The sequence below is a fragment of the Gymnoscopelus braueri genome (assembly GCF_963280865.1).
Source record: "Gymnoscopelus braueri genome assembly, chromosome: 4".
NCBI lineage: Eukaryota > Metazoa > Chordata > Actinopteri > Myctophiformes > Myctophidae > Gymnoscopelus > Gymnoscopelus braueri.
The window spans coordinates 29,351,361-29,377,546 of record NC_137605.1 but is presented as its reverse complement, the minus strand read 5'-3'; the positions used below and the strand labels follow the sequence as shown (position 1 = coordinate 29,377,546).

The 26,186-nt window shown below is 41.4% G+C and overlaps 1 protein-coding gene across 1 annotated transcript in view; it reads right to left on the bottom strand.

Moving 5' to 3' along the window:
* syngap1b (synaptic Ras GTPase activating protein 1b) overlaps positions 1–26,186 on the bottom strand; it is a 168,931-nt gene that overhangs the window by 81,677 nt on the left and 61,068 nt on the right. Inside the window, exon 4 of the mRNA XM_080426138.1 lies at positions 22,026–22,131. Coding sequence (XP_080282264.1) covers positions 22,026–22,131 — 106 coding nt within the window. The remainder of the gene's footprint in view (positions 1–22,025; positions 22,132–26,186) is intronic.

Sequence of the window (26,186 nt, the reverse complement as noted above, 5' to 3'; positions counted from 1 at the left end):
AATCATTACAATAGCATGTATAGATCATTTAACTATAATGTATACAATAATTTCACATGTGTGCATACAAGAAATCTCAGTAGCATACGGAAGTGGTTTCAGTAACACCGGAAGGCACAGGCAGGTGCGCACGCACACCAGGAAGAAACTTCCAGAGAGAAGGAGAAGATAAGAAGGAGAAGACAAAGGCAGCATGGAGGGGAACGGAGACCCACTTTAATTAATTCGATATCGAATATTAATATATCACCTATGCAGCAGTGTAAGGTCCTTACACACCGGGGCGAATTCTTCATGCAAATAAAGAAATAAAAATTCGCCTGTTTTTTAAAACCTTATAAAGTCAATGCAAGCTTCCACATCAAAGACGAAATTTCGCGGAGCGAAAATGCGTCTTTTATTTATTCGGACAGCAGTCATATTTTGTGGAAATGCTGGTGACTGCTACACCTCTGACCAATCAAAATGCATTTATGTAGGCCTATTCATTTTATTAAACAATCTAGGCCATCCCATTGGATGAGAGCACTGGTGCTCAAAATGGGGTCCGGGGAGTGGGGACCCCCATGGAGGGTGATGCGCGGGTCAGGTTTTTTTCATAACCCGCCCCGCCACGGAGCACAAGTTCAACAAAACAATATATAAATCAACGGCCCGAGAGAGCGAGAGAGAGCGAGAGAGCGAGAGAGCGATAGAGAGAGAGAGAGCGAGAGAGAGAGAGAGAGAGAGAGAGAGAGAGAGAGAGAGACACCCCCCCCTCGCATCACTACCAGGGTCCTTGGGACTCGGGAGTGTTCTGGGGGTCCCCCAGCAGTATAACCATATATAGCCTATATCAGCTATTTGAAAATATCCAATCTACAAGCTCACAATGCAATGCATTGTGAGCTTGTAGATCTGCTATTTTCAAAAATATTTGACAAATTGTGAAAAACACCATAAATATTATATGGTGGTCCCTGGCACTAACCTCGTGGTTGGACTGGACATGGATACAGTCAGTGGAGAAAAAAAAAGTACTCACATTTTTACTTTAAGTATCAATACTACAATGTAGAAATACTCTGTTACAAAGTAACAGTTACGTATAAAGTCCGGAATAAAAAATGTACTTGAGTAAAAGTAGCCTACAAAAAATAAAATAGGCCTACCAAAAGTAGAAAGTAGGCTACTCATTATGCAGAATGTCCCATTTCACAAGTTTTCTGTATGACATATACACATCTTTTGAAAATAGCAGATCTACAGATCTGTGAGCTTGTAGATCTGCTATTTTCAAATGGTCGAAATGTATGATGATACAGACTTGGGCTGGATATAGACCAATCGACAGTGTAAAGTAACTAAGTACATTTACTCAAGAACCGCCTGCCGCTCCAAGCCGCTCCGGCCGGGGCCGCGAACCATACGTCGCACAGACTGACACAAAGAGAACCATAAGTGCGTAGCTCCCCGATCAAAACTTCATTTCTCCGTAGGCTAATCAAAATGTATCTATGTATTAATTTTATTAAACACGCTAGGCCATCCCATCCAACTCCTGTTGAAGATGCGCGCATCGGTGCTCAGTCACAGTGGGGTCCGGGGACTCCCCTGGGGGGTGATGCGTGGTCAGGTTTTTTTTTTCTTCATTTAGAGACAGACAGACAGACAGACAGACAGAGACAGACAGACAGACAGACAGAGACCCACCCGTCCCGCGCTGCCGCGCATCACTACCAGGGGGGTCCTTGGAAGTGTTCTGGGGGTCCCCTGCCCCAGCAGTTTAACCACTTCAACCCATATAGCCTATATTGAAATGAAGGGTCACTATGCTGTGTCCCTCTACTCCCTCGTCCTGTGTGCACTAACAGTCACTCACTGCATGCACTGAATACCAGTGGTGGAAAAAGTACTCAAATGTTTTACTTAAACAAAAGTATCAATTCTGCGGTGTAAAAATACTCTATTACAAGTAAAAGTAGGGTATTCAAAATGTACTTGAGTAAAAGTAGAAAAGTATTGGTATCAAAATGTATTTAAAGTACCAAAAGTAAAAGTACTCATTATGCAGAAGGTCCCATTTCACAAGTTTTCAAACGTGTAAAATGTATACAAATTCTTTGAAAATAGCAGATCTACAAGCTCACAACGCGTCGCAAATCTGCTATTTTCAAATTGCCAAAGTATATATACTGTATAAGTGGTTTTGTAATAATAATCAAAATCTACAAAGTAACTATAGTAAATAAAGTTATCAAATAATTGTAGTGGAGTAAAAGTACAATATTTGTCTATATGTAGTGGAGTAGAAGTAACTATAGGCTACTACTAAAATAAGTACTTTTATTTAAGTAAAACATTTGAGGATGGGACACACTGAAGGATGGGTAGAGTGTTGTCAATGTTGTTTTATGGTCATTTAATGAATTAATTATGCAAAAAAAATCGCGTACATGCCCGCGATGCAGTGGGTGGAGGGGGGGGGGCGGGGGGCGAGTGGTGGTCAAGTTCAGCCCCCATGGCCACGCACAAAAGCTGGCGTCCCTGAGCCTATACATCAGCTATTTGGGGTCAGTGCGGACCCGTTCGGTGCCCCCCGGGACGGTTTTATGTCAACGGGGGGTTTTGTGTTGGCCTCAGAATCTTTTTGGTGCCACTAACATTAATCTTTTATTTTTATTGATTGTATATCTGCTATTTTTGAATAGCCAACATATACAATATGGATAAAGGGGTGAAAATGTATTAAAACCTTTTGCTGGGGACCCCCTCAAGGACCACTGGTTGAGAACCACTGATTTAAAGGAAATGGCTGTAATGACAAATAATACAGGGGCAGTTCTATAACTTATCCATTAATTTAGATTAAATAGAGTAGAGCAGGGGGCTTCAACAGGGGGTCCTCAGAGTTACTACAGGGGGTCCGCCAAATCATTGTGTGATATGATTTTTTTTTTTTTACATTAACCACTTGAACCCTAGCAGCCGAAAATAGCAGATCACGTTTCAACTGCGCGGACGGTGTCACACGCAAACGCGTTACCTAAAGAATTCGGTCTGAGCATGCGCAAAATGGCGGCTCCCTTGGATTATTATTGATATTTGTAAGCTTTCTAAGACGATTTCTAAGTGGATTTTATTGTTTATAAAGTAGGATAAAGTAGGACGTGGCCATGCAAAATGGTGGTGTCCCGTGGATTTGTAAAATATTCGCGGTAAAAAAATATTTTACCGCGAATTATTTTTACATTTTTCTCTGTTGTCTGGAAGTTTCTTCCTGGTGTGCGCGCGCACCTGCCTGTGCCTTCCGGTGTTACTGAAACCACTTCCGTATGCTACTGAGATTTCTTGTATGCACACATGTGAAATTATTGTATACATTATAGTTAAATGATCTATACATGCTATTGTAATGATTTATATATACTATCAAAATTACTTATATACATCACTGATATTACTTGTATGAATACATGTGAAATGATCTGTACATGCTTTAAAAATTGTGTATATATACACTATTGAAATCATTTATACATACTACTTAGATCACTTGTATGAATACATGTGAAACTCTTTTATACATTATACTGAACTCACTTATACATATCACTGAAATTATGTGTATATATATTATTGAATTTATGTATACATACTACTGAAATGACTCGTATGAATACATGTGAAAGGCTTGCACATGCATCTAAAGTTTTCATTTTAGTTTGTAATAATATACAAGAAATTCAGTTGTAAATGTACAAGTGTTCAGCGATATACATGCAGCCTTTTCATATGTGTATGTGTGAGTGTTTCAGATAGAAATGAATAAATGTTTAACTTGTATGCGTGCAAGCATTTCGTATGCATGTGTATATGGCACAGAAGTATATATGTATGTGTATGTGTTTCTCATATGTATGCGTAAGTGTTCAGATGAGTATGTATAAAGTTTCATATATGAACGTGCATCGATTTACAAAGTATGTATGTATGTGAGAGTGTTTCAGTAGTGAGTGTGCAAGAGTTTTCATTATTGAACGTATAGCATTTCAGTAGTATATGTAAGAGTGTCTCATCAGTGTGTGTGAAAGTGTCTCAAAATTGAATGTAAAAGCATTTCAGTAGTAAGTATAAGACTGTCTCGTTAGCGTGTGTGAAAGTGTTTCATTATTTTTGGCCTAAACGGCCCCTCATACACACACACACACACACACACACACACACACACTCTCTTAATAACACAGAGCCTCCTCTATGTTACCCCATGAATTCAACCCCCTCCCAACTTGTTCTATTGTTAACTAATTGTTATTTTATTTATGCCGGCCTTATGCCTGATCGGTACTTAGCTGAGTGTTGTAACTTGTGTCACACACCGAATATAGCCAATCTACAAGCTCATAGCGCAAGCTTGTAGACCACAACCAAGTCCACAACCAAGTATAACAGACCCTTTACACTTCACTTTTGATACTATTCTGCATCAAGGCAGTTTTTGAATTCAATTTCTGAAGTCAGGGTTGCATGGTTCTGCCTCACTGGACAGTGCTGAATACAGAGTGGCAGAACTCATAGAGATGATGGCATTTATAATAAGCTAGACTCATGGATCACCAGAATACCCTGTGTATGAGTTCTGTATGGCTAGCCATTTATGCTAAATATATTGAGATGCAGGTGCCGGGAGGCGGGACGGCAGCCCCTAACCCCTAACCCTAACCTCAGTAAAACTATACCTAAACCTAACCCTAACCCCTAACCCTAACCTCAGTAAAACTATACAAACCTAACCCTAACCCCTAACCCTAACCTCAGTAATATTTTATTACAAGGATTAGTATGCTACAGTCATACTGATTCCGCGCTGCCGCTCCACCGCCGGCAGCCCGCCGCTCCGCCGCCGGCAGTCACTGCCAGCGGCTGCCGCTCCTCCACCGGCAGTTCCGCGGCAGCTTCCGCTGCCGGAAAATGCACTCGTTCCTTCTGAGACCAAGAGCAGTAAACTACGGAAAAGCGAATCCCCCAGGCAATCAGGTTATGAAAGATTGACACTATAGGCTTGTTGTCTGTCTGCCTGTGTGTAGTAAAGGCAATATGCCTGTTTCCACATAAAGTGTGTATTTTGTGTGGAAACAGGTGTATTGCAATAACATGTTTTAACCAAAGCTTAGCCGCTAAGCAACAGAAGAGAGGGGGTTCCGACCACAACTACTCCTTTAACCAATGGTTTCATAGCCAGGTTAGAGGTTCCATGTATAACATAAAGGCTAAATAAAACACAGCACAATGACATTAATCACAATAAAAACCCATTTCCCAACTCAATAACACACGCAATAACTCAACAATAGACAGTCAACTTCAGGGTGTGTACCCCGAGGCATGCTGGGAAGTCCTTCTTAGTCCAATGGCACACTCTACGATATGAAATTAATGACACCAGTGTAGCCTACTGTTCACTGTTTTAGGACAAGTTGGAGGTGATAGACATCATTTATTAGCTTTGTTCACTGAAAACCCTTGTTTAAAGAATGATACTTCCACGTTTCACAGTACATTAAAAACTGATAAATAAACTGATGACCAGTGCAAAGCATCTGTAGTGGAAGCCATACTTTGCCATACTTTGTTCCAAAATTCCAATAAATCATGCTAGCTTTTGAAATAATGTTATGTTATGTTTGCTTTGCATGATGATATCCTACTATAATTAAGCAAACCTCTGTCATCAAGGATTTCTGTCATCAAAACCTGTTCAGCAGGGTTCTCTCATCAGTGGCTTGACCAACTGATCTGAACTTGCATCTCTACATTTGTCATGGGGAAAATGGTTGTAAAACATGCCTGATTTTCTGTATATTTGTCAATGGGGGGAATGGTTGTATGGTGACACCTCTCAGTCCACCCTCTGTTATAGCTGTGATTTGTTACTATAACCAAGGAAGCCACTGACAGCCACAGACACACACACAAGGAGAACAACAACAGTGGAGCTGTATGGAGGTGTTCAGGGTAATTTACAGTACAGGTGTAGAATCGCTTGCTTGGTAAACAGCTAGCTAAGACCAGGGGTTCCAAAGATCTATAAACCAATTACTAAATTCTTTAATAGATAAAATAGAGAGTAGATGACACCTTTGCAATAATACCGTAAAAGGGTTCTTCTCTGTGGAACCCCCTGGATGGGTTCTAGATGAAACCTTTGAAATATAAAAAGGCTCTTGGTAGAACCACATAGCCATGGGTGGGTTCCTGTAATCACCCTTAGAAGGTGAAATAGTTCTGGGTAGAATCCCTAGAGAGGGTGAAACCCTCACACCACATACGTTTAAATATTAAAAAAAAAAACTCTCATGGGGGGTTCTGGGTGGAACCTTTCCCAGACTGTTATAACCCTTTATGTTGGGTTCTAGGTAGAACTCTCTGAAAGGATTCCAGGTGGAACCTTTATAAAAGACCCTGAATTATGCAGGGGGTCTAGAGATGAACTAGCCTGGATTCCAGACTGATTCTTTTATTACTATTTTGGGCGGTGAAACCGCCCCTATAAGTGAGGTTTGGATATTTGTACAACAAATCCTGCGCTGTGATTGGCCAAAAATGTACCCCGCCTAACCCTGCACCGTGATTGGCCAATCACAGTCTATTCAGGACTGTGATTGGCCAGTGTCACATGACACATGTGCATAGCCCTATATAAGAAACCATAACTTTAAAAAAAACATATGTTTTTTTTTTTTTAAAGTTATGGTTTCTTCCATCATTTCAATAATTGTATTTATTTTTTGTACATGATCGGTTGACTCCATTCAGTATTGTGATTAGCTAGCAAGACACCGCCCACTTCACACTGGGTGTGATTTTTTCTTTTCACTTCGCTTCTCAGTCTGGCAGTATTCCTATGTGAAAGGGGCAGATTCGGGCACCCAGGCGGTGAGTATTCTGATTGGTCGGTAGGCAGGGTGGGACCAGAGCCTTCCAATGTAATGGTCTGTGGGCGGGGGCGGGACCAGATCAATCCAATGTAAAATTCTGATGTGCCTACATAACAGGTGAAGTTCGGAAGTCAGGCTCAAATGGCTCACTTCGCTTCTTAAGTTAAGTTAATTTCTTTTTTTTAAAACGCTGAACATAGCGAGGCAGTCTGAATTCCAGGCAAGAGATCGACAGCAGTGGACCTGGAACAAGCCAAAGATACCAGTAAAATGCTTGTACTTGGCGCCGTGAAGCCTGCTGATTACAAGAATCCCGTCCACACAAATGTGTCTACTTTTTCCACATATATACACACACACACACACACACGCACACACACACAGACACACACCTATTTTTAGCCTGTATGCATGCCTTTGGCCAGCTTTTTGAGTCTAAAATGTATATTTTGGAGTGTTTAATGGTGCACTGTGTAGCATTTTGCCACTTGTAAACACCTGTTTGCAAGTGACATCTTTCCCATAACCTGAAGGGACTGCCACGGATTACAAAGTAACATCATTCCATAACCCAAACGGGTTGGCACATTGTAATTGTCTCCGCCAGGCCGAAAGGCATGGCGAGAGTATGTTTTACCCCCTGTCCGTCCGTCCGTCCGTGTGTCCGTCCGTCTGCGAGCGGCTAATCTCCGACACCGTTAGCCCGCTCGCTCCGAAACTGTGCACACACACTCCCTGAGTTCAGAACCTCTGCCCCAAATTTTTAACATAGCCCTGTTATAGCGCCACCAGGAGGCCGATTTGTGCAAAACCCATTTACTCCTACAGATTTTATCCAAACGTCATGCAAATCGGTACACAGTATCTCTATAGTCATGTGATCAACACGGATCTGTCCGATTTTTCATATTCCATCCTCATTGGCTAAGGTTGGCTTCCAAAGTTTGCAGGATTGTCCGTTTTGAACAAAATGCCTCAAATCATGAACGTGCGATTTCCGTGAAATTTCACACGCACATTCCCACTAGGCCGAGGAAGAAATGCCACCCTTTTCACATCGGCCTGTTATAGCGCCACCAGCAGGTCTAATTTAGCAAAAATCTTTTTTGGAATCAAATCATGAATGCAGTGTCTGATTGCCGTGAAAAGCCTAAGAAGAAATGACACCCTTTTCACATTGGCCTATTATAGCGCCACCAGGAGGCCACAATAACCTACCTGACCTGGCGGAGACCTGTGCTCCGAGGAGCACTTTTTCTAGTTGGTTATTCGGTTCTTAAACAACTGCTAGGCCACAAGTAATGATTGAGTAGTTACAATTGTTATATTTGAAAGACTTAAACTTACTCATTCAAAAGTGGTATCCATGCACCCCTGAATGAATGTTATTCATTATCATTTAATATTAATAGGGGGCCTGGGAGCCCAGGTTTCAGGGGGCCCTGGGTTTCAAGTCACAGTGCTTAACAGTGCCTATAGCCAATAATTCACAAGGGAGACCATATGCCCAATCTAGCAATATGAACAGACTCCTACTGCTCAGTCAGCAGAGATAAGGAGTCGTTATCTTCTTTTGTTAGAAACACCTTAGTGAGAGCAGAAGTTTGGTGAGTGAGTCCAATATAGAAGTTTAAATCTAAATCACCATCTCACTGCAGATACTGGAAGTCCCTCAGCTCATAGCCAGCGAGTGAGTGTGTGTGTGTGTGTGTGTGTGTGTGTGTGTGTGTGTGTGTGTGTGTGTGTGTGTGTGTGTGTGTGTGTGTGTGTGTGTGCGTGTGCGTGTTGAAGGGCCTGTTCTATGTTTATTTGTTGGTTTATTGTGTATACATAAATATATAAGTACACACATGTGCACGATCTACCACACCTAAAAGCTAAAGTAGAGTCCTGTATTAAATGAGCCGGGGGCCAACTGTCAGTCAAACTCAGCTGTGCTTCCTTTCTCTTTTTTTTCTCCATTCATGCTATTGAGGTATGATACAACAGCTTGTTAACATCACATTGGCCTGCAGGGTGCATCACTCGTAAAGGCTTTTGCTGTTATATAATCTAGTCTAATAACAGCGTGGCCTCCCTGCCCAATATGTATTTATTTATAGATAGTAAGTTACTATGTTTGCAGTTTGTGAATGAGGCCACACACATCACAATGCAATTTGGTGTTCAAAGGTCTATGGCTTTAGGGTCCCTTGGTTCATTTAGTGGCTCCCAGGCATTTTTGTTGCAATGTAGTGACCAGGTAAATGAAGCCACAAGTAATTAAACAGCACAGCACTTTGCATTTAGAGGAATATGCCAGGAACATAAAATGTCCACTTGACTGTTGTTGAGGTTTACAAGCAATTTGTCAGTAGATCTGTACTGAAACTAATGTCTCAATAAAATAGATACAATAAGAAATAGTATAGCTCCTCAACAGCATCTAAAATCCTGCCAGTAGCAGCATTCAAATTGATTCAACTTGAGAACTACTTATTGAGAGTGTATTTGCAAGTATTTGAACATTTTGAATAGTTTTATTTGTTTGTCTATAACTTTGTAATGCAACAACACTCTTGAAAACAAAGTATTACATTGTGGGTTTGCCTACTATAGAAGCCGTGAAGTGAGCTGACAGGCCCTTCTGGATGTCAATCATTCAAGTCACCTTAATTCAAGTAGCAGATGCCAAAAAGAGTTTTTTAATATTTGAGGATTTTCTTTTTAGGGGCATGTCATGTGGTCTACCTGCACAGCCTTTGTGATCTAGTAGATCGCGGTCTACCTTTTGGGCACCCCTGCTGTATAAGGTAAACTATGCTATAAAGCTGTATTGTTAAACAATTTAAATAAAGCATCACACACACAAAAAACCTATCGATCCAAACCAGCTGGCATGCAGCTCCACAAACTTGCTGCAGTCTTTGTTTTCAAGGGACTCCTTGTCTGTGTCCATCAAACACTGAACATAACAGCATAGCGCACCATTTGTATTCATTCCCTGTTTCCACAGCAAGACACAGCGAGATGACTCAGCAAATCTCTCCAAAGATGAGCCTTCTTCTAGGGAGGGGATTTTCACTACACCCTATGACAGAATCACAAGATTCATAAACTGTCATCCTAAAGTGGTGTAACCTCGATTGGCACCATAATGCCCGGAACACAGATCAGACTGAAAACTCTGTAAAGGAAGACACTGTAGATTTGCTCTGTAATCCTCAGTAGTTTTATCATATAGATTAGTATAACAAAATGTTATGGTAAACATTGACTACAGTAGCTACAGTATAAAGCATGTGCTGCTTAATGTTCCAGTATATTTAGAGGACACTTGCTGATGCAGTTGTTTGAGCACTGAAATCCTATCCACAAGTTTCCAAGGGCGTTGTGGGCATCACTTCCTGTCGATTTGATCCCTGATACCTGATCAAATCGACAGGAAGTGATGGCCACAACGCCCTAGGAAACTTGTGGATAACAAGCAATACTGTAAAAAAAAATGTTTTTGCCTATTGCTAGATTAGCCTGCTGGAAATGACAGTATTCATGACAATGCAGTATGAGTACTTAAATTATTTGATATCAAATTATGATTTGAATGATTTGATTTACATGGCTGATCTATTTCCTTGGTCTGTTTGTCTGTTGGTGGGAGAAGTGCAGTAGGGGGTCTTATTTGCCAATCAGAAGCGCACTGCAATTTGATGCAAACCATAGTATATTGGGTCTCCTGTAGAGAGTGGGGGTTTATCTCTTTGTTTAAGTTTTTCTTTTTTTGTTCTTATTTTGGAAAGACTTGAATCTGTTTTCTTTGTTTGTCATGAGGTAGCAAAACTGGAAAAAATGTGTTGCCATTGTATGTACTGTATGTGGAAAGGGTAGGCAGAATTAGCTTATTATTAGTTTGTGAAACTGATTTCCGTATAACTTTGTACGCACATCCCCACTAGGCCGAGGAAGAATGCCACAGAATCCAGGGGGAAAAAGATGTTTGACAAAAAGATTGTATGACCTACAGTTCAAGAGTTATAGGCAAAAACGTGAATCTGCCTGTTACAGCGCCACCATGAGGCTGATTTGAAAATTGTGGCATTTCTTCCTTGGGCTAGTGGGGATGCGCGTACAAAGTTTCACGGAAATCGGATGCTGCGTTCATGATTTGAGGCATTTTGTACAAAACGGGCCAATCCTGCAAACTTTGGAGGCCAATCTTAGCCAATCAGGATGGAATATGAAAAATACGATAAATCTGTCTTGATCACATGACTATAGAGATACTGTGTACCAATTTGTTTGATGGTAAGACAAAATTTGTAGGAGTAATATTCAAAAATGTGTTTTGCAAAAATCGGCCTCCTGGTGGTGCTATAATAGACCAATGTTTTTTACCAATGGACTGAATGCCCCCACCCCCCCAGTTAAAAATCACTATAACGATAGAAAGCAATACATGATTTTTTTTAACACTCATCTTTTAATTATTATCATTACAAACTAATAAAAACAAAGTTGTCCTTTAAGAGGTAGAGTGGCCGCTAGAGAACTGGAAGGTTCCCAGTTCAATCCCGGGCTCCCCCAGAGTTAGTGTCGAAGTGACCTTGAGCTAGCCTGGTTCCTGACCATAGACCCCGCCCACTCTCTGAGTGTGCTCCACGCAGCTTCAGTCTGATAATCAGGCTAACCTTGAGCAAGACACTGAACCCCTAATTGCCCCTGATGAGCAGGTTGGTGCCTTGCATTGTTTCCTCCGCCATTGGTGTATGAATATGTGTGTGAATGGTTGAATGTAATGCACATTGTAAAGCGCCTTGGATAAAAGCTATTTTCACATTATTTACCTGTGGAACCGAGTAAAATTTAATGTAATGCCTACAATGCCTACAAAAGTGCTTGTCAGGGTGGGGGGTCCCCAGTTCAAGTATGATTATTTTGGGGGGTCGCGGCCTGAAAAGTTTGCGAACCCTTGAAGTAGGCTAACGATAATAATTAATCAAATCATTGATGACTTCTGGGAAACATTATGTCAGATATGAATCCGTGAAATAAGAATTATCTAAGCTTAGGGAATTATAAATGTTTATCACTGGAATTATTTGTTAGAATGGGACACTTTGCAAACACTGTAAATGTATCATGTGGAGTATGTAAAAATAATGTTTATATTTTCTGTGCTTCTAGAGTGAGCGGTGGAAATGCCACTAACTTTCTGCCACTAACTCTTGAGGCATGCTTTTGACAAAATCAGTGATGATATGAGTCTGACTTCACTCGAACCTTACTAGAGCCTGTGAAGTACAGCTAATCAAATGGACCCATCAAAGGGTCTGAGGGATAGCTTATTTGACCACTTTAATATAGGATATTACAATTGGCTAAAACTGGCTAATGGGAGGCCGGGCCGGCCGGCGGACCACGGCCACGTCTGACTGTAATAGATTGGGAACATTTAATCAAATGACATGATACATGGCTCACCTCGTAGCCACGACGCAAAAACATATTGGGCACAATCCAAGGTTTCAACTACAGTCTTCTTCAGCGTTTTTGAAAAAACCTAATGAAGACGTTGGTTTGTGCTCAACAAAAACTTTTTTGTGACTCCCCCTTTTTAGCACTAATTCTACTCATCGTAAAAAAGAGTGACTGTGCATCCTTTTTCTTTTGTTTTATATAGACACAACATACAGTACACACCAGGTTCATTTTATTTCTATAGACTGACATGCTCCACACAGGAACAACTGAGAGAAACTTTAGAAGAAAGTCTTGGAAAATTACAGAAGGATTTCTAAAGTGACACATTGCTAGACTAGAAAAAGTGCTCCTCGGAGCACAGGTCTCCGCCAGGTCAGGTATGGTTATTGTGGGCCAGCAATGTTCAGAATTTGCCAGTCAGGATGGAATATAAAAAATCGTACGGAACCATCTTGATCACTTGCCTAAAGAGATAATGTGTACTGATTTGCATGATGTTTGGACAAAATTTTTAGGAGTAATATAAAAAAGAAAAATCGGCCTCCTGGTGGCGCTATAATAGAGGGTATGCGCATGCTTAAAGTGAATGGCACATCGAGTGGCAAAGCGAGTGGCCAAGCAACATGCAAAGTGAGTTTAACATTGTTTAATATTTAATGCAATCAGATATGACTTTTCTGTTTGGATGCATGGGCTGTCAAGGCCAGAAAGTATTTTTTTGACACTCAGTAGGCATTCCTGCATAACTTCCGGGTTTGATGATGATGTCACACGCATACCCTCTATAGGGTAATGTTAAAAGGGTGGCGTTTGTTCTTCAACGTAGTGCGACTGTACGTGCAAAGTTCCACCGCAATCGGACGCTGCGTTCATGATTTGCGGCATTTTGTCCAAAACGGGCCACTCCTGCAAACTTTAGATGTCAATGTTAGCCAATCAGGATGGAATATGAAAAATCAAACAGATCCATCTTGATCACATGACTATAGAGATCATGTGTACCGATTTGCGTGACATTTGGATAAAATCTGAAGGCTTAATCTCAAAATATGTATTTTACATAAGTCGGCCTCCTGGTGGCGCTATAAAAGGCTAATGTGAAAAATGCAGGGCAGATGTTTTTCCTTGGCCTCTAGGGAGTATGCGTGCAAAGTTTCACGCAGATCGGTGCAGCTACAGTTAAAAACACAATTTGGCCTTTTATAGCGCCACCATGAGGCTGATTTGAAAATGTTCAAGTGGCATTTATTCCTCGGCCTAGTGGGAATGTGTGTGTGAAATTTCACGGAAATCGCAAGCTGCGTTCATGATTTGAGGCATTTAGTTCAAAATGGACCAATCCTGCAAACTTTGGAAGCCAACCTTAGCCAATCAGGATGGAATATGGAAAATCAGACAGATCGGCATTGATCACATGACTATAGAGATACTGTGTAATGATTTGCGTGATGTTTGGATAAAATCTGTAGGAGTAATATAAAAAAATGGATTTTGCACAAATAGGCCTCCTGGTGGCGCTATAACAGGCCAATCTGAAAAATTCTGAATTGGCATCCAGGGAGTATGTGTGCACAGTTTCGCAGCGGCCGGGCCAACGGTGCCGGAGATTAGCTGCTCGCAGACAGATGGACACACGGACACACGGACGGACGGACACACGGTCGGACGGACAGGGGGTAAAACATACTCTCTCGCCATGCCTTTCGGCCTGGCGGAGACAATAATGACTACACTGAGGTTAGTTTCCTAGCTAGATATGGCAGCTAATAACTTCCCCTTAAAATACCTTCATCGACACAGGATACTACAGGATGTGTTTTGTTCAGTATTCAGTAATTAGATTACTGAATACTGAATACAGATTATATTTTAATTTCAATGAGTGATTGACTGGAGACCTGAAAACCTCCAAAGATACCTCTCTTTATAGAATTATAAGAGAATTCTTCTCACACGCTCCACTCGATGTGCAGCAGTGGTTTCCAATTGGCTGTTGCTGTCAGTGTTGCTGTTATCAATGACAGGTAGACTTAAAGATCCAGTGCATTTAATCTAATTCTGTTTTATTTTAGAATATTAACATTAGAAGTGTCATTTGATTTGTAAGATCTGATTTAGCAGGGCCTTCTCAGTGGGTTGAGGCGGCCTATTATTCACAAGGTAGTAGTCTCGCGTAGCCAGACAATCAGAGATCTGCGCCTGCCGATATGTTGGGTGACATCAAAATTCAATGTGAGGGAATAGAACTGGATGGAAACAATTCAGAGATTTACTGGGTAAGATATGCCAAATGACAATGTTGGTGAAACTTAAAGGAGAATTTTGGACTACGTTTTTCTTACCTTTTCTATTACGTTATGATATCTTAGGATGAATGGTACAGTAGAAACATTTCATAACTCGATCCCGGGTGCGCCACAGCTTAAAACGTGCGCGGATAGGCCTTGCGTTAGATCGCATATTTTAATAGCTTTTTTACGTTTTTACGTTTTACGTTTTAAGCTGTGGCGGACCCGGGATCGAGTTATGACATTTTTCTACTGTATCATTCATCCTAAGATATCATAACGTCATAGAAAAGGTAAGAAAAACTTAGTCCAAAATTCTCCTTTAACCTCTGTTGTGTTAGGTTGTTTCTTTACAGTAGGCTATGTCATCAGCCTAGTCTTCCCTCTAATTGTGTCCCCCATTTCTTAAGTTACAAGTAATAACAACTTCCAGGAACAGATATCCAAGAGTTAGAGTATCCACTAAAATTTTAAATTGGGAGTATCTTTCTGGGTTTCTACTGCATCAACCTCACTGATGATCACCATACCATCTGACAGACTGACTGATGATGACAATTAAATATATACATTCCAAAAATCTCTGTCTCTGTGTCTATATATGCGGTACTATCCCATGACGGGCCATCCATTGAAAACCGCCTGGAGTGTGGACGTTGCTGGGAAAAAAATAAAGATGCATAGGTAGGCACTGTACGTTAGGTTTAGGCCTGGGCTTGGTGAGACTAGGATGGGTAAGGAGCAGGGGAGGGAGTTCAGAGTGCCCGGCAATTTAAAAGCGTTTCCTCTACTACTGCTGTCTGACAGCTGAATCGATTTACCATTCTGTAGTTGGACATAGCTATTTTCTGTCTCCTCTTCTGGCTGATCCAGCTCCTTGGTCACAAACTAGTAACCAGAACGATTTTGTTTTTGTGTGATATCTATGAGCAGTGCTGTAGTCCTGTGAGAAGTGGTGGACAAACTGTCAATGTTCCAGGGCCACAGAGAGTGGCAGTTGTAGAAGTTCATACTGTAAAGTCTTCCCTTTCCAATGAAGGGTTCTCAAGTTTGGAATTCATTATTAACTGAAATACAATTATGGTAATTAAAGACAAACTAGTTTAGACATGGCTAAGTTTAGACACTGGAGGTTCATGACGCCACACACTAATAGCATCAGCGAACTCATATTCTTTGCAGACTGTGTGTGTCAGTTGCAGTCTGTGCATGTCACTCACAGATATAATGACAACATGGACAGGTACATGGAAAAAATATCAGGGCTGACAAGTGAATTTCACTATCGTTTCCAAGTCTTCACTCAGCTCCAGGGAAGCAGATGGCAAAGGAAATAGGTAATACATCCCCCCAATTTCATAGGGACCTTGATCCATCCCACCCATTTTTTTGAAAGAAAAAAAAAGAAAGACAAAAATAATAATAAGAAAAAACTACAGAAGTTTTTTTTTTTTTTTTTTGGTTGGAACTGAAAAACGGGAGGGATTGTACCATGACGTCACGTCAGGGTGCAAATCAGTTTGGCCTGTTTTGAGACCAATTTACAGAAAACCCCAGATTTGCTGTGAAAGCCTGAGTGTTCAAACTGGGGTATTTTGGGGGATAGAAGAGAGGTAGGGGAGACCAAAAATACACAAAAAAGAAGAAAAAGTTTAAATTCATGGTGTAGTCCAAAGCTTTAAAAAGCAATATTGGTAGCTGGGCGGCACAACCAGCAAAATGAAGCCAACGGAAAAAACAAAAATATAATCACAGATAAAGCCGAACAGTTGATCATGTAGCCATTAGACTGAAAGAGCGAGCCCTATCGATGGTCTTGAAGGGCGGATCCAAACCCAGGCCGTTGGATTCCAGCGCCGCTTCCTATTGCTTCACCTGTGCACAGGAACACGCTGACGTCACCAAATTTAGAGCAACGCCCCTCTGCACTCTGATTGGTTAGGAGATAACAAGGTTCACTCCCACTCCATCACACCTTGACTTTAAGTTTTAGTTTATGACTTTTGTTGTATTAAGCCATTAGCCCAAATTTTGCTAAATGCCTCATCCAGCATCCTGACCAAAAAAAATCTCTCTTGTGCCTCGAACACACACACACACACACACACACACACACACACACACACACACACACACACACACACACACACACACACACACACACACACACACACACACACACACACACACACACACACACACACACACACACACACACACACACACACACACACACACACAGAACAACACAGAGCCCCCTCTCTTTACTCCATGAATTTATCCCCCTTTCAAACTAATTTTCACTCTCAATTTGTCCTCATACTTAATTATGCCGGCCTTATGCCAATCTACAACATACTGTGCCGTGTCACACACCAAAAATAGCCGATCTAAGAGCTCACAACGCAAGCTTAGAGCGGCTATTTTTGGTGCGTGACAAGGTGCACGAAGTATAGCAGACCCTATACACTTCACTTTTAATACTATTCCTCATCAAGGAACAGTTTTTGAATTCAGCTACTTTTCAGCCACTGCTTTTCCTGCAGTCAACTCACAAAAAAGCATCAAAGTATCAATATCATTATTTAAATTGTAAGCCTCCAGTACATTAATAAATGTATAATAATAATGTATAATGATGAATGGCTTATATGTGGTTGGAGTCATACAATGTGAACATGTCTTGCATGCTGCATTTAAACTATTTACGGCCGGAGCTTATCAGAATTGACTGTTCAGCCGAGAGAAGGAATGAGTTGAAGGACAGTTTAATTATTGAAAGAATTGTAAAAAAGCATGCAAAGTTTCTTGAATGGCTGAATTGCTATTCAGGCAAAGTTACCACCAATCAGCTATGAAGTGTTTGTAAATATGCCCTGCGGCTAACTCACTCAGATAAAATATGGTTCCTCCCAGATGAACATTCACAGACTGACTTAATTTAGAATTTAAACAGCAAACATTAAAAGCCAGATTCAGGGGAGGATCACATGCTATCTTGGTGAGGCTAATGAGGTAATGAGTGGAAGAAAATGAATGACAATTTTATTTTTTGTTTGCCCACAATGCACCTGCGTTAATCAACATAACTTCAAAAATAAAAAACTAATGAGGAACTGGCGCAAAGAGGATTGCTTATCCCTTTCTCGTCATATAATATTGTTTCTGGCACTAGAGTGTTGTGAGAGAGTTGTTCAATAATAGTAATCATGCCCTGAGCCTCACCTTCCAATGGTCTGTACCACAATTTTTGTACACCACCATTGTACAACAAAGTATAATACAGGGTTAACGGGTTAATCGATTTAGTTAGAATTCTTTTGTGTCGATCCATTGATATGCAGTATTAGAAATTACAAAAATAAAAAAACGCATTAATTTATACAGGTGAAAAATCCCATTGAGATCAGAAATCTGTTTTCAGGGGAGATAGATAGGTGTTCGGGACAAGCAGCAGGACATGATTAACCTACATGAGCAAGATGAAGTCGGTTATTGGTTTTAAATATCGGTTTTGATATACAGTATTTTGGGTTAATTTCCCAGGCCTACATACAGAAATATACCATACATACTATACTAATACTAAATATATTGCTGATACATTGAAAAGATTCCTGCTTAAACTACATTTTTAATGCATTTTAAGGCAACCCAAGTACAAAGATCACATTTTTTTTGGCTTTGTGGCGCTCCATGCTTGTCCTAAACATGCTTGTATTAAAGCAGGAAACACACAATTTGAGCTAGCAATGCATGATCTACAGTATCATGAATCTTACTACATTAAATGGTAACATTTATAACCAGGCTAACTTGAAATTCTTTCCTTGTTCATATACGTACCTACAGTATGTATTGTATTAGAACAGTAATTAAGTGTGCCTTCCATGTAATGGCAAAACACTTATTGTATTCCGCCATACTTATTAATAATTAAGTGTGCCTTCCATGTAATGGCAAAACACTTATTGTATTCTGCCATACTTAATTAAGTGTGCCTGCCATGCAATGTCAAAACACTTATTGTAATCCGCCATACTTAATATTTATTTATTTATCCTTGCAAACTTCGTCCGACCACTCCTGCCGCACGGTTTACACTACCCCGGCAATATATACATCAAAACGTGCGGCTTGGCCGGGAACGTGTTCTTGAAATTGTCTTGACTTTACGCGTTACCATGGAGACATAATACAAAAAAAACTACGTAAAAACGCCCCTTTTGGCCGCAAGAGGAGGCCTAAGTGCTACTCCTCCCATACGGTTGACATGGCCCCGGCAATATATACATCAAAACGTGCGGCTTCACCGGTACAAGCTGGCTATTCCTTTTCTTGGCGTTACGCGTTACCACAGCGACGTAATAAGCAAAACTACATAACCACGCCCCCTTTTAGTCCACCATTGAAACCCATGTAAAAAAAAGTGCCCAAAACACTCCGAAACTTTGCCTACCCCTCCTAAGTGGGGGTCTGCGAACAAATACATCAAGCTCTGTTTTTGCCTCAGACCACCGGAAGTGGGTGAAACAAGCACTTGAAACCATTTGAGTAATTGTTTCAAATTTTGCTAATTTTTTTGCCTCAATTTTATTTGTATTTTTTTTTATTTTTAGGGTTCGGTAAAATGTTGTATACATTTTTTTATTCTTTCTTTTCTGGTTCTTTTTTTTACCCCGCCAAAATTGACCACCAAAAAAACAGTTTCACGTTGCACGTTTCAGGCCATTTGGAGTCGATTGGTGGTACTTTGTAGTGACACTATTTTGGGTCCATAACATTTCACTGAGCTAGGGAATGAGCTAGGTCTCGACTTTGTACGATCTTGGTTAAGTGGTTAAAACAATGCATTCGTTTATTTGACCCTACCTCTCCAACACAAGGTTGCACAGACTTGGCGAGCTGCAGGCACACTTAAAATTTCTAAGAAATGTTGTTTCTAGTTCATGTTGCATTCTGTAACATTTTCACTTCACAACTACTAATGACAAAATAAAATAAATAAGCTGTTTTCATATAGAATCTTAAAAAATTTAGTACCTGCAATAGTTTGTGACAAGAGGATTGTAAGGGAGGCTAAATGCTATTTTTCCCCAGTTAACAATGATCATTTCCCCCATCGTAATTGTGATACTTAATTAAGCCAGATGTTTGCATAAAACATTTATACCAGTGGAATTTTCTAAAAAGATCAACACCTTAATTACATGTTAATTGCCTCAACTTTAAAGTGTTCAAAACCTGCAAGTTGCAAGGAAGTGAATGGACAAGGTGCCTGGCTTGGTGTGGTGGAACATTACAACCTATTGAAGCACAGTGTGTTTGACTAATCACATATCTGTGTCCTTGTCCTTTACATTAGGCATCCAGCTGTGGTCCCTCTACATCAGCAGTTCCCAACCTTTTATGGATCAGGGTCCACTTGAAAATCTTGAAAGCGTTTCGCGGTCCACCCATGTGACCACTTAATCCATTGACTCCATTGAATCCAAGACTCGGTGCCACGCTATGAGCTTGTATATCTGCTATTTTTTGGATAGCCAAAAAAAATCTTAAAATGACACAGATGCGTTCTGAGATTTAATGGGTTGGGGGCGCTGTGGCGCAGTCGGTAGCGCTGTCGCCTCACAGCTAGAAGGTCCCGGGTTTGATTCCCGACGGGGACGCTGTGGGGGTGTGTTCTCGCCTCCGCGTCATCAGTGCCCATACCCTAGGTGGGGTTGGTGAAAGGGCAACCCCGTGTCTCCTAGGGTAGGTACCCTCACAAAAACATACAGTAATCCTGGTCTATATCCTGCCTCCCCCTGGTCAGCCGGGGCGCCTGATGGAGGGGAAAGGAACTGGTTGGTTCCTTCCACACGCTACTGTACGTCTAACCAGGGAACCTCCCCCCTGTCGGGTGATAAGAAGCGGCTTGCTAGCTCTCATGCATTGAAGGAGGCATGAGCTCGGCTCTCGGCTCTAGGCTGGCAGAGGGAGTGTAGCGCCCAGGATTACATAGGCAATTGACACTGGGTGAAAAAATGGGTTACAAAATCGTGGGATAAAAAATAAGATAAAAAAATTACACAGATGCGTTCCCAGATTGAATGGGTTAAGTGGTCAGATGGGTGGGCCGCGTGCATTTTCAGAGCACGTTTATTTTGATGATCAATCAATCGATTGTGTTCCGGTTTGGATCAATGGAACTAACATAGTATACTTTGAGTTCCTATTTAGTACCTCATTTCACATGGTTTTGTCATGGATTGGGACAGTACTACTATGGGTGGCCGTAGCTTAGTGGGTAGAGAGGCCGTGTGGTGTGGTAATCAGAAAATCACCGGATCGCCTTCAACGTTTCGAAGTGTCCCTGAGCAAGACACCTCACCTGGCCCTAACTACTCCCTCCCGAGTGCTCATCATAACCATCCGAGCAGCCATCAGCTTTCAAGTGGGCCCTGATCCAGAAAAGGTTGGGAGCCGCTGTGCAAGATGTTTTCTAATCTAGTCATTGTGTCATAAACACTTCTTCTGAGAACCCATCGATAACGGCTGCCTTATGACAGTCCTGACTAATGGTTGTTGTCGATTCACTTATTACTGTGATGTTATGATGTGCAGGGCACCACAGATGGCCTCATAGTGTATCATGCACTTAGCATATGTGAGCATGTTTACGGTGTGCTTCTGTGCGGACGATAAAGGCTAGTATTGCTGTGTCAACAGACTTTGAAATCACGTCAATTCACATGTCAGTTTTTTGACCTCGAGAGGCCACATGTATAAAACAGGGAGGAGAGTACGTCTCGTTGAATCTGCAGTGACGCCGAGGGCAGCAGTAGCAATGTTACAGTCAGAGACACAAGGGAGGCACTTAAAATAGCTGAAATGCAGGGGGTGAAGGTATGCAGAGAAACTGAGCAGGACATTCACAGAGGACCCAGAGAAACTCTGAGTCTGATGAAAACAAACGGAGACAAAGTGCACCGCAGAGAGAGAGTAATAAGGAGACGTCCCAAAGAGAGAGAAAAAGGACAACAGATGAGAGTGGATATGTCCAAGAAGAAAGGAAACACAGAACTGAGGCCTGTAGGCAACACACAGTGCAGACAAGAATGAATGCACATTTTTACCCAGACCTCAGTGAGAGGCAATGACAGGAAAGGAGACAGAGCAGATATTCCCAGATTAATCTATGAGTCTACTTAACCGTATAATATGATGGCAGGTATCAAAGTATAGGACTTTATGGAATACTGTGCGGCCAAGCACATAAAGACTTTTGTTTTCAATCAGGGTGTTTTTTTTTTTTTGCCATTTGAGAGTTAAAGAAAATGAAGCCTATTATTAAGTGTCTTAAGGCTGGTCTGCTCACCCATCTCGGGATGATGTCTTCCCTCAACAGGAACGCTCACTGTCCGCCGCAGCAGCTTGTTCCTGTGAGACTCTGAGCGCCGTTCGCGCATCAGCAAAGGGTGTACCTGCAAGTAGAGAGCACAGAGTCAATGCGTCATGATACAGTACATACACACATACGATTACATTGAGTGTACCTACCCTGTCCCCCATATTGACTTGGCTTGGCCACTTCAACCCTAGCATCCCTATTCTGGAGGGAACAAGCTGCAATGCTCTGTGAGCTTGTAGATCGGCTATTTTCGGGGAAGAGATTTCGTATAAAGTGAAAAAAGAGCAGACCAAGTACAGAGCCAAAGGTCCAGCTTACTAAGTATTGAGAGTTTAAGTGGTTAGCTATGATGAGACAGAACTAGTCAACCGACCAACATAGGAATAAGCTGTCTTTCCTATATTATCACAACAGCAGGTCATCGTATAGTACAGTACTGCTGATGTGAACACCCAAAGAAATCGTTTGAATCCAGAAATGGAGAGAGAAAAAACTGGGAAATTTCAAATGTATTATTAGTGGCCAAATTGGAGGGCCATTCTTTCCTCTAGTAACTAGAGTAAAGGCTGTGGGGTTACCAAAATCAGTAGGGTTCATCTGCCCATTAAATTATCTTGCTGAGCATGGATGCGCTCAGCAAGTTTCATGGTAATCCAGGAATTCGATTTTGAAATGTCTTGCCATCAAGTGGCCATAGGGACAGCAGTGGCTCAGGGGGTAAAGCGGCCATCTTGGAATCGCAAGGTTCCCGGTTCGATCCCCGGCTTCTCCTGGCTGAGTGTCGAAGTGTCGTTGGGCAAGACATTGAACCCGATCTGCTCGTGATGAGCAGGTTGGTGCCTTGCATGGTTAACTATGCCGACTATGCAGTCACCTAAATCAGAAGGACTCCAGGGAGCATGAAAGTGCACAGCAAATTAAATGGCAATCCAACAAGTAGTTTTAAAGATTTGGGGGACTCAAGTGTTCGACGGATATACCAACCATCCTTAAGAGTCCAGCTGCTAGCGGAGCCAATAAGATAAAATAATCCACACTTCAGTGCACCAATACAGTCGGTCCCAAAATCCCCACATTCATAAAATGAGACTTGTGGGAAAAGTTACTGAATCAGAAAAAATAATTATTGTGAAACATCGCAGCGGATTCAACAGCATGAAATACAGCAAAGAACTATATCTATACTTATGTCCGACATTGGACCTTTGGCAGTCTGAGGAGTTCCGAAAGAAAGAAATGACATGAGATAAAACAGTGCTGCATGAACGTAGTCGTTGCAAAATGAGATACTGTATAATTTTGGATGATTGATAATTAAACCTATTAAAAGGAGTAGTTCACCCAAAAAGAAACGTATTTTCTTTCAATTACACAACCCATGAAGCCTTGAATTCATGGGTTTTGTCGCATTCCTGAGCCAATAATTTGATGACCGGCGAAGTCTCTGCTGGTAGGAGTCTCCTACTGAGTCTCCTATTGACCGATGGCCCGGTCATCAAATTATTGGCTCAGAAATGCGACAAAAACAAAAAAATCTCCATGAATTCAAGGCTTCATGGGCTGTGTAATTGATCGAAAATAAGTAATTTTTGGGTGAACTACTCCTTTAAAACGAACGTTTTTAAAGGTTGGTCAAATGATAACACTTTTACTGGGTTCTAGTATCCTACTATAAGTGCGCAAAATCTCTGTACGTCCGTGTGTCCGTCTGTAGTTCACTTATCTCGCGAACCGTATGGGCATGTACAGTACTAGAGGTTCGGGCCGCTCTGACAGACAGACATTGCATAACTGGGTGGGGCATGCATTTTCAGCTTGCATCGTTCCCGACTTGCATCGTTTCCGAGTAGGCCGGTGGCCGGTGGTCTAGTATGTAATGATAAACTTCATATGATGTTTTTTCCCAAAGAAAATAGGAAATAGGAACACTTCATAATATTAGACAACCCTCCGTCTCTCCTGTAGAAATCAGAGGCACATTTTTACAGCCATGTGTGTTTGATTATCTAGTTTTGCTGTGCCTTCAAGTGTATCCTAGCAGGAGAATGTCGGAGCATCGAAGAGCGGGTGACTGTGAACACAGAGTCACTGTCAGACAGTGGCACTAAAGGCACAGTGCAGTGGTGGATAGTACAGCCTGGGGGCTTTGGGGCCAAGCCAATAACAAAGAAGGACACTGTCAGGTCACTCTCATCTATACAGTATGTCCCACAAGACAACTGAGTGCCACTCAAAAGGAGCCCTGTAAAAAAGCATTGAGTAGGAGTGTGTGTGCGTGTGTGCATGTGTGTGTGCGTGTGTGCGTGTGTGCGTGTGTGTGTGTGTGTGTGTGTGTGTGTGTGTGTGTGTGCGTGTGTGTGCGTGTATGTGTGTGCCTTAATATATGTATATATATGTATATATACATATATTAAAGTTGTACAATGCAGAATCACAAATAACGATTTTTAGCAACCTCTGCTGGTCACTACCGTCACTGCATACAATTTCCGTAGTCCTCGATTACCCAGAATTCCATTCGTTTTCACCGGAAGCCGGAAGCGTTTCAAAAAGCGATCTTTTAATTGTTTTATACTATCTACGGATCGTTTCTCTTAGCCAGTGGAGCATTAGTTACCATGAGCTGTGCTTTCTTTTTCTATTCTTTTTCGATCTTCCAATCCTACATTCTCTTGAAATCAGCGTGAGGTTCCTTTTTGTTATTAGCGTGGTAGTTCCTGGCCAAACAGGAAACCGTTGCGGTATTTCCTGGCCGACGTCGGCCACGACGTCATGACGTTGGCCAGGAACGTCATTTTCCCGGGAAAGTCCCCCCAGTCCACGTTCAATAGAAAATATATAAATAAAAGGCTTCCGGGGGTGAAATTCATGGAGTGGTTGTAGTGAAACTTTTGCCACTCACAAAAGATATACAATTTAACTTTAGTTTTGTTGAAAACGTTACCTAGTATGCCTTTAAGGCTGTCAACGAATATTCCATATTCAAATATTGTAGATTAGCTGTGTTTGCCACGCGACACCATCAAACAACGAAGGATAAATCAGCTGCCTCACTATAAACACACAGACTTCACATAACACACACACACAATAACCAGACTCGCTCGCTGCTCTGTAGTCGGTACTAGAAAGCACACACGTTTAATCATCACACAACGTCACTTTAATTGATCCAAAATGATAACAGGTCAAGCTGAAACGGGTGATTCATTTGGTAGTGATGGCAGACCGTTTACAACGAGACTCGACCGAAAAAGCGATGTAAAAACTATGTATGGATTGTCCCTCATGGTAAAACTCCCTCAATTGTCACATTTCTCTTGTAGCCCACCTTAATTCGATTTAAACAAAAAACAAATACATTGTTTTGATTATAATTTCCTGTTTCATTTCGAGATAAAGATTGTTCCAATTTCCATCACAGCACAATGAACACATCCTTGGAGCGATGTATCTCTGTTCTCCAGATAAGTCCGGGCTTGTACCTAACCATTACAGCTTTATTGGCTATAGAATAAAATAAGTATGAAGTAATCATTCATTTGATCTAGCAAGAGATCGTGTTTATCAGCACCAACCGCGGGCGGCCCATATAGAGAAAGAAAGAGACTTCTGCTGTGTTTGAATTAAGTTTAACTGCATAAAATATTTTATATATAAAATAATTTACATTCCAAATTTGATATGTTCGAATGGATCAAACCCACATGGTGTTTTAAAAGGAATATTCGAAAGTCATGTTTGGCCAATTCTGACAGCTATTATACTGTATGGCATATTGGTCTGATTGGGCTATAATGTTTGAAATATATCAAGTAGGAGCTGCAATCACTTTCTGGCAGGAGGAACACGGCTTTTTTATGGAATATATGGCCTTTTACAGGTATAACCACTGGTGCATTTGGTCTGATTAATATCCTCCAAGACTGTAACCAAGCCATTCTGATGCAGAAAATACATTCCAGTGACCAGGGAGGAGCTGCAATCACTTTCTGGCAGGAACTGCTTATTTTTTTTGGGCATATACGGCCTTTTACAGGTACTAGAGGTTCGGGACGCTATACGGCCCTCACCCTATGTCGCACCGCCATACCGACTAATATGCCCATATATGGAGATCTCTGTATC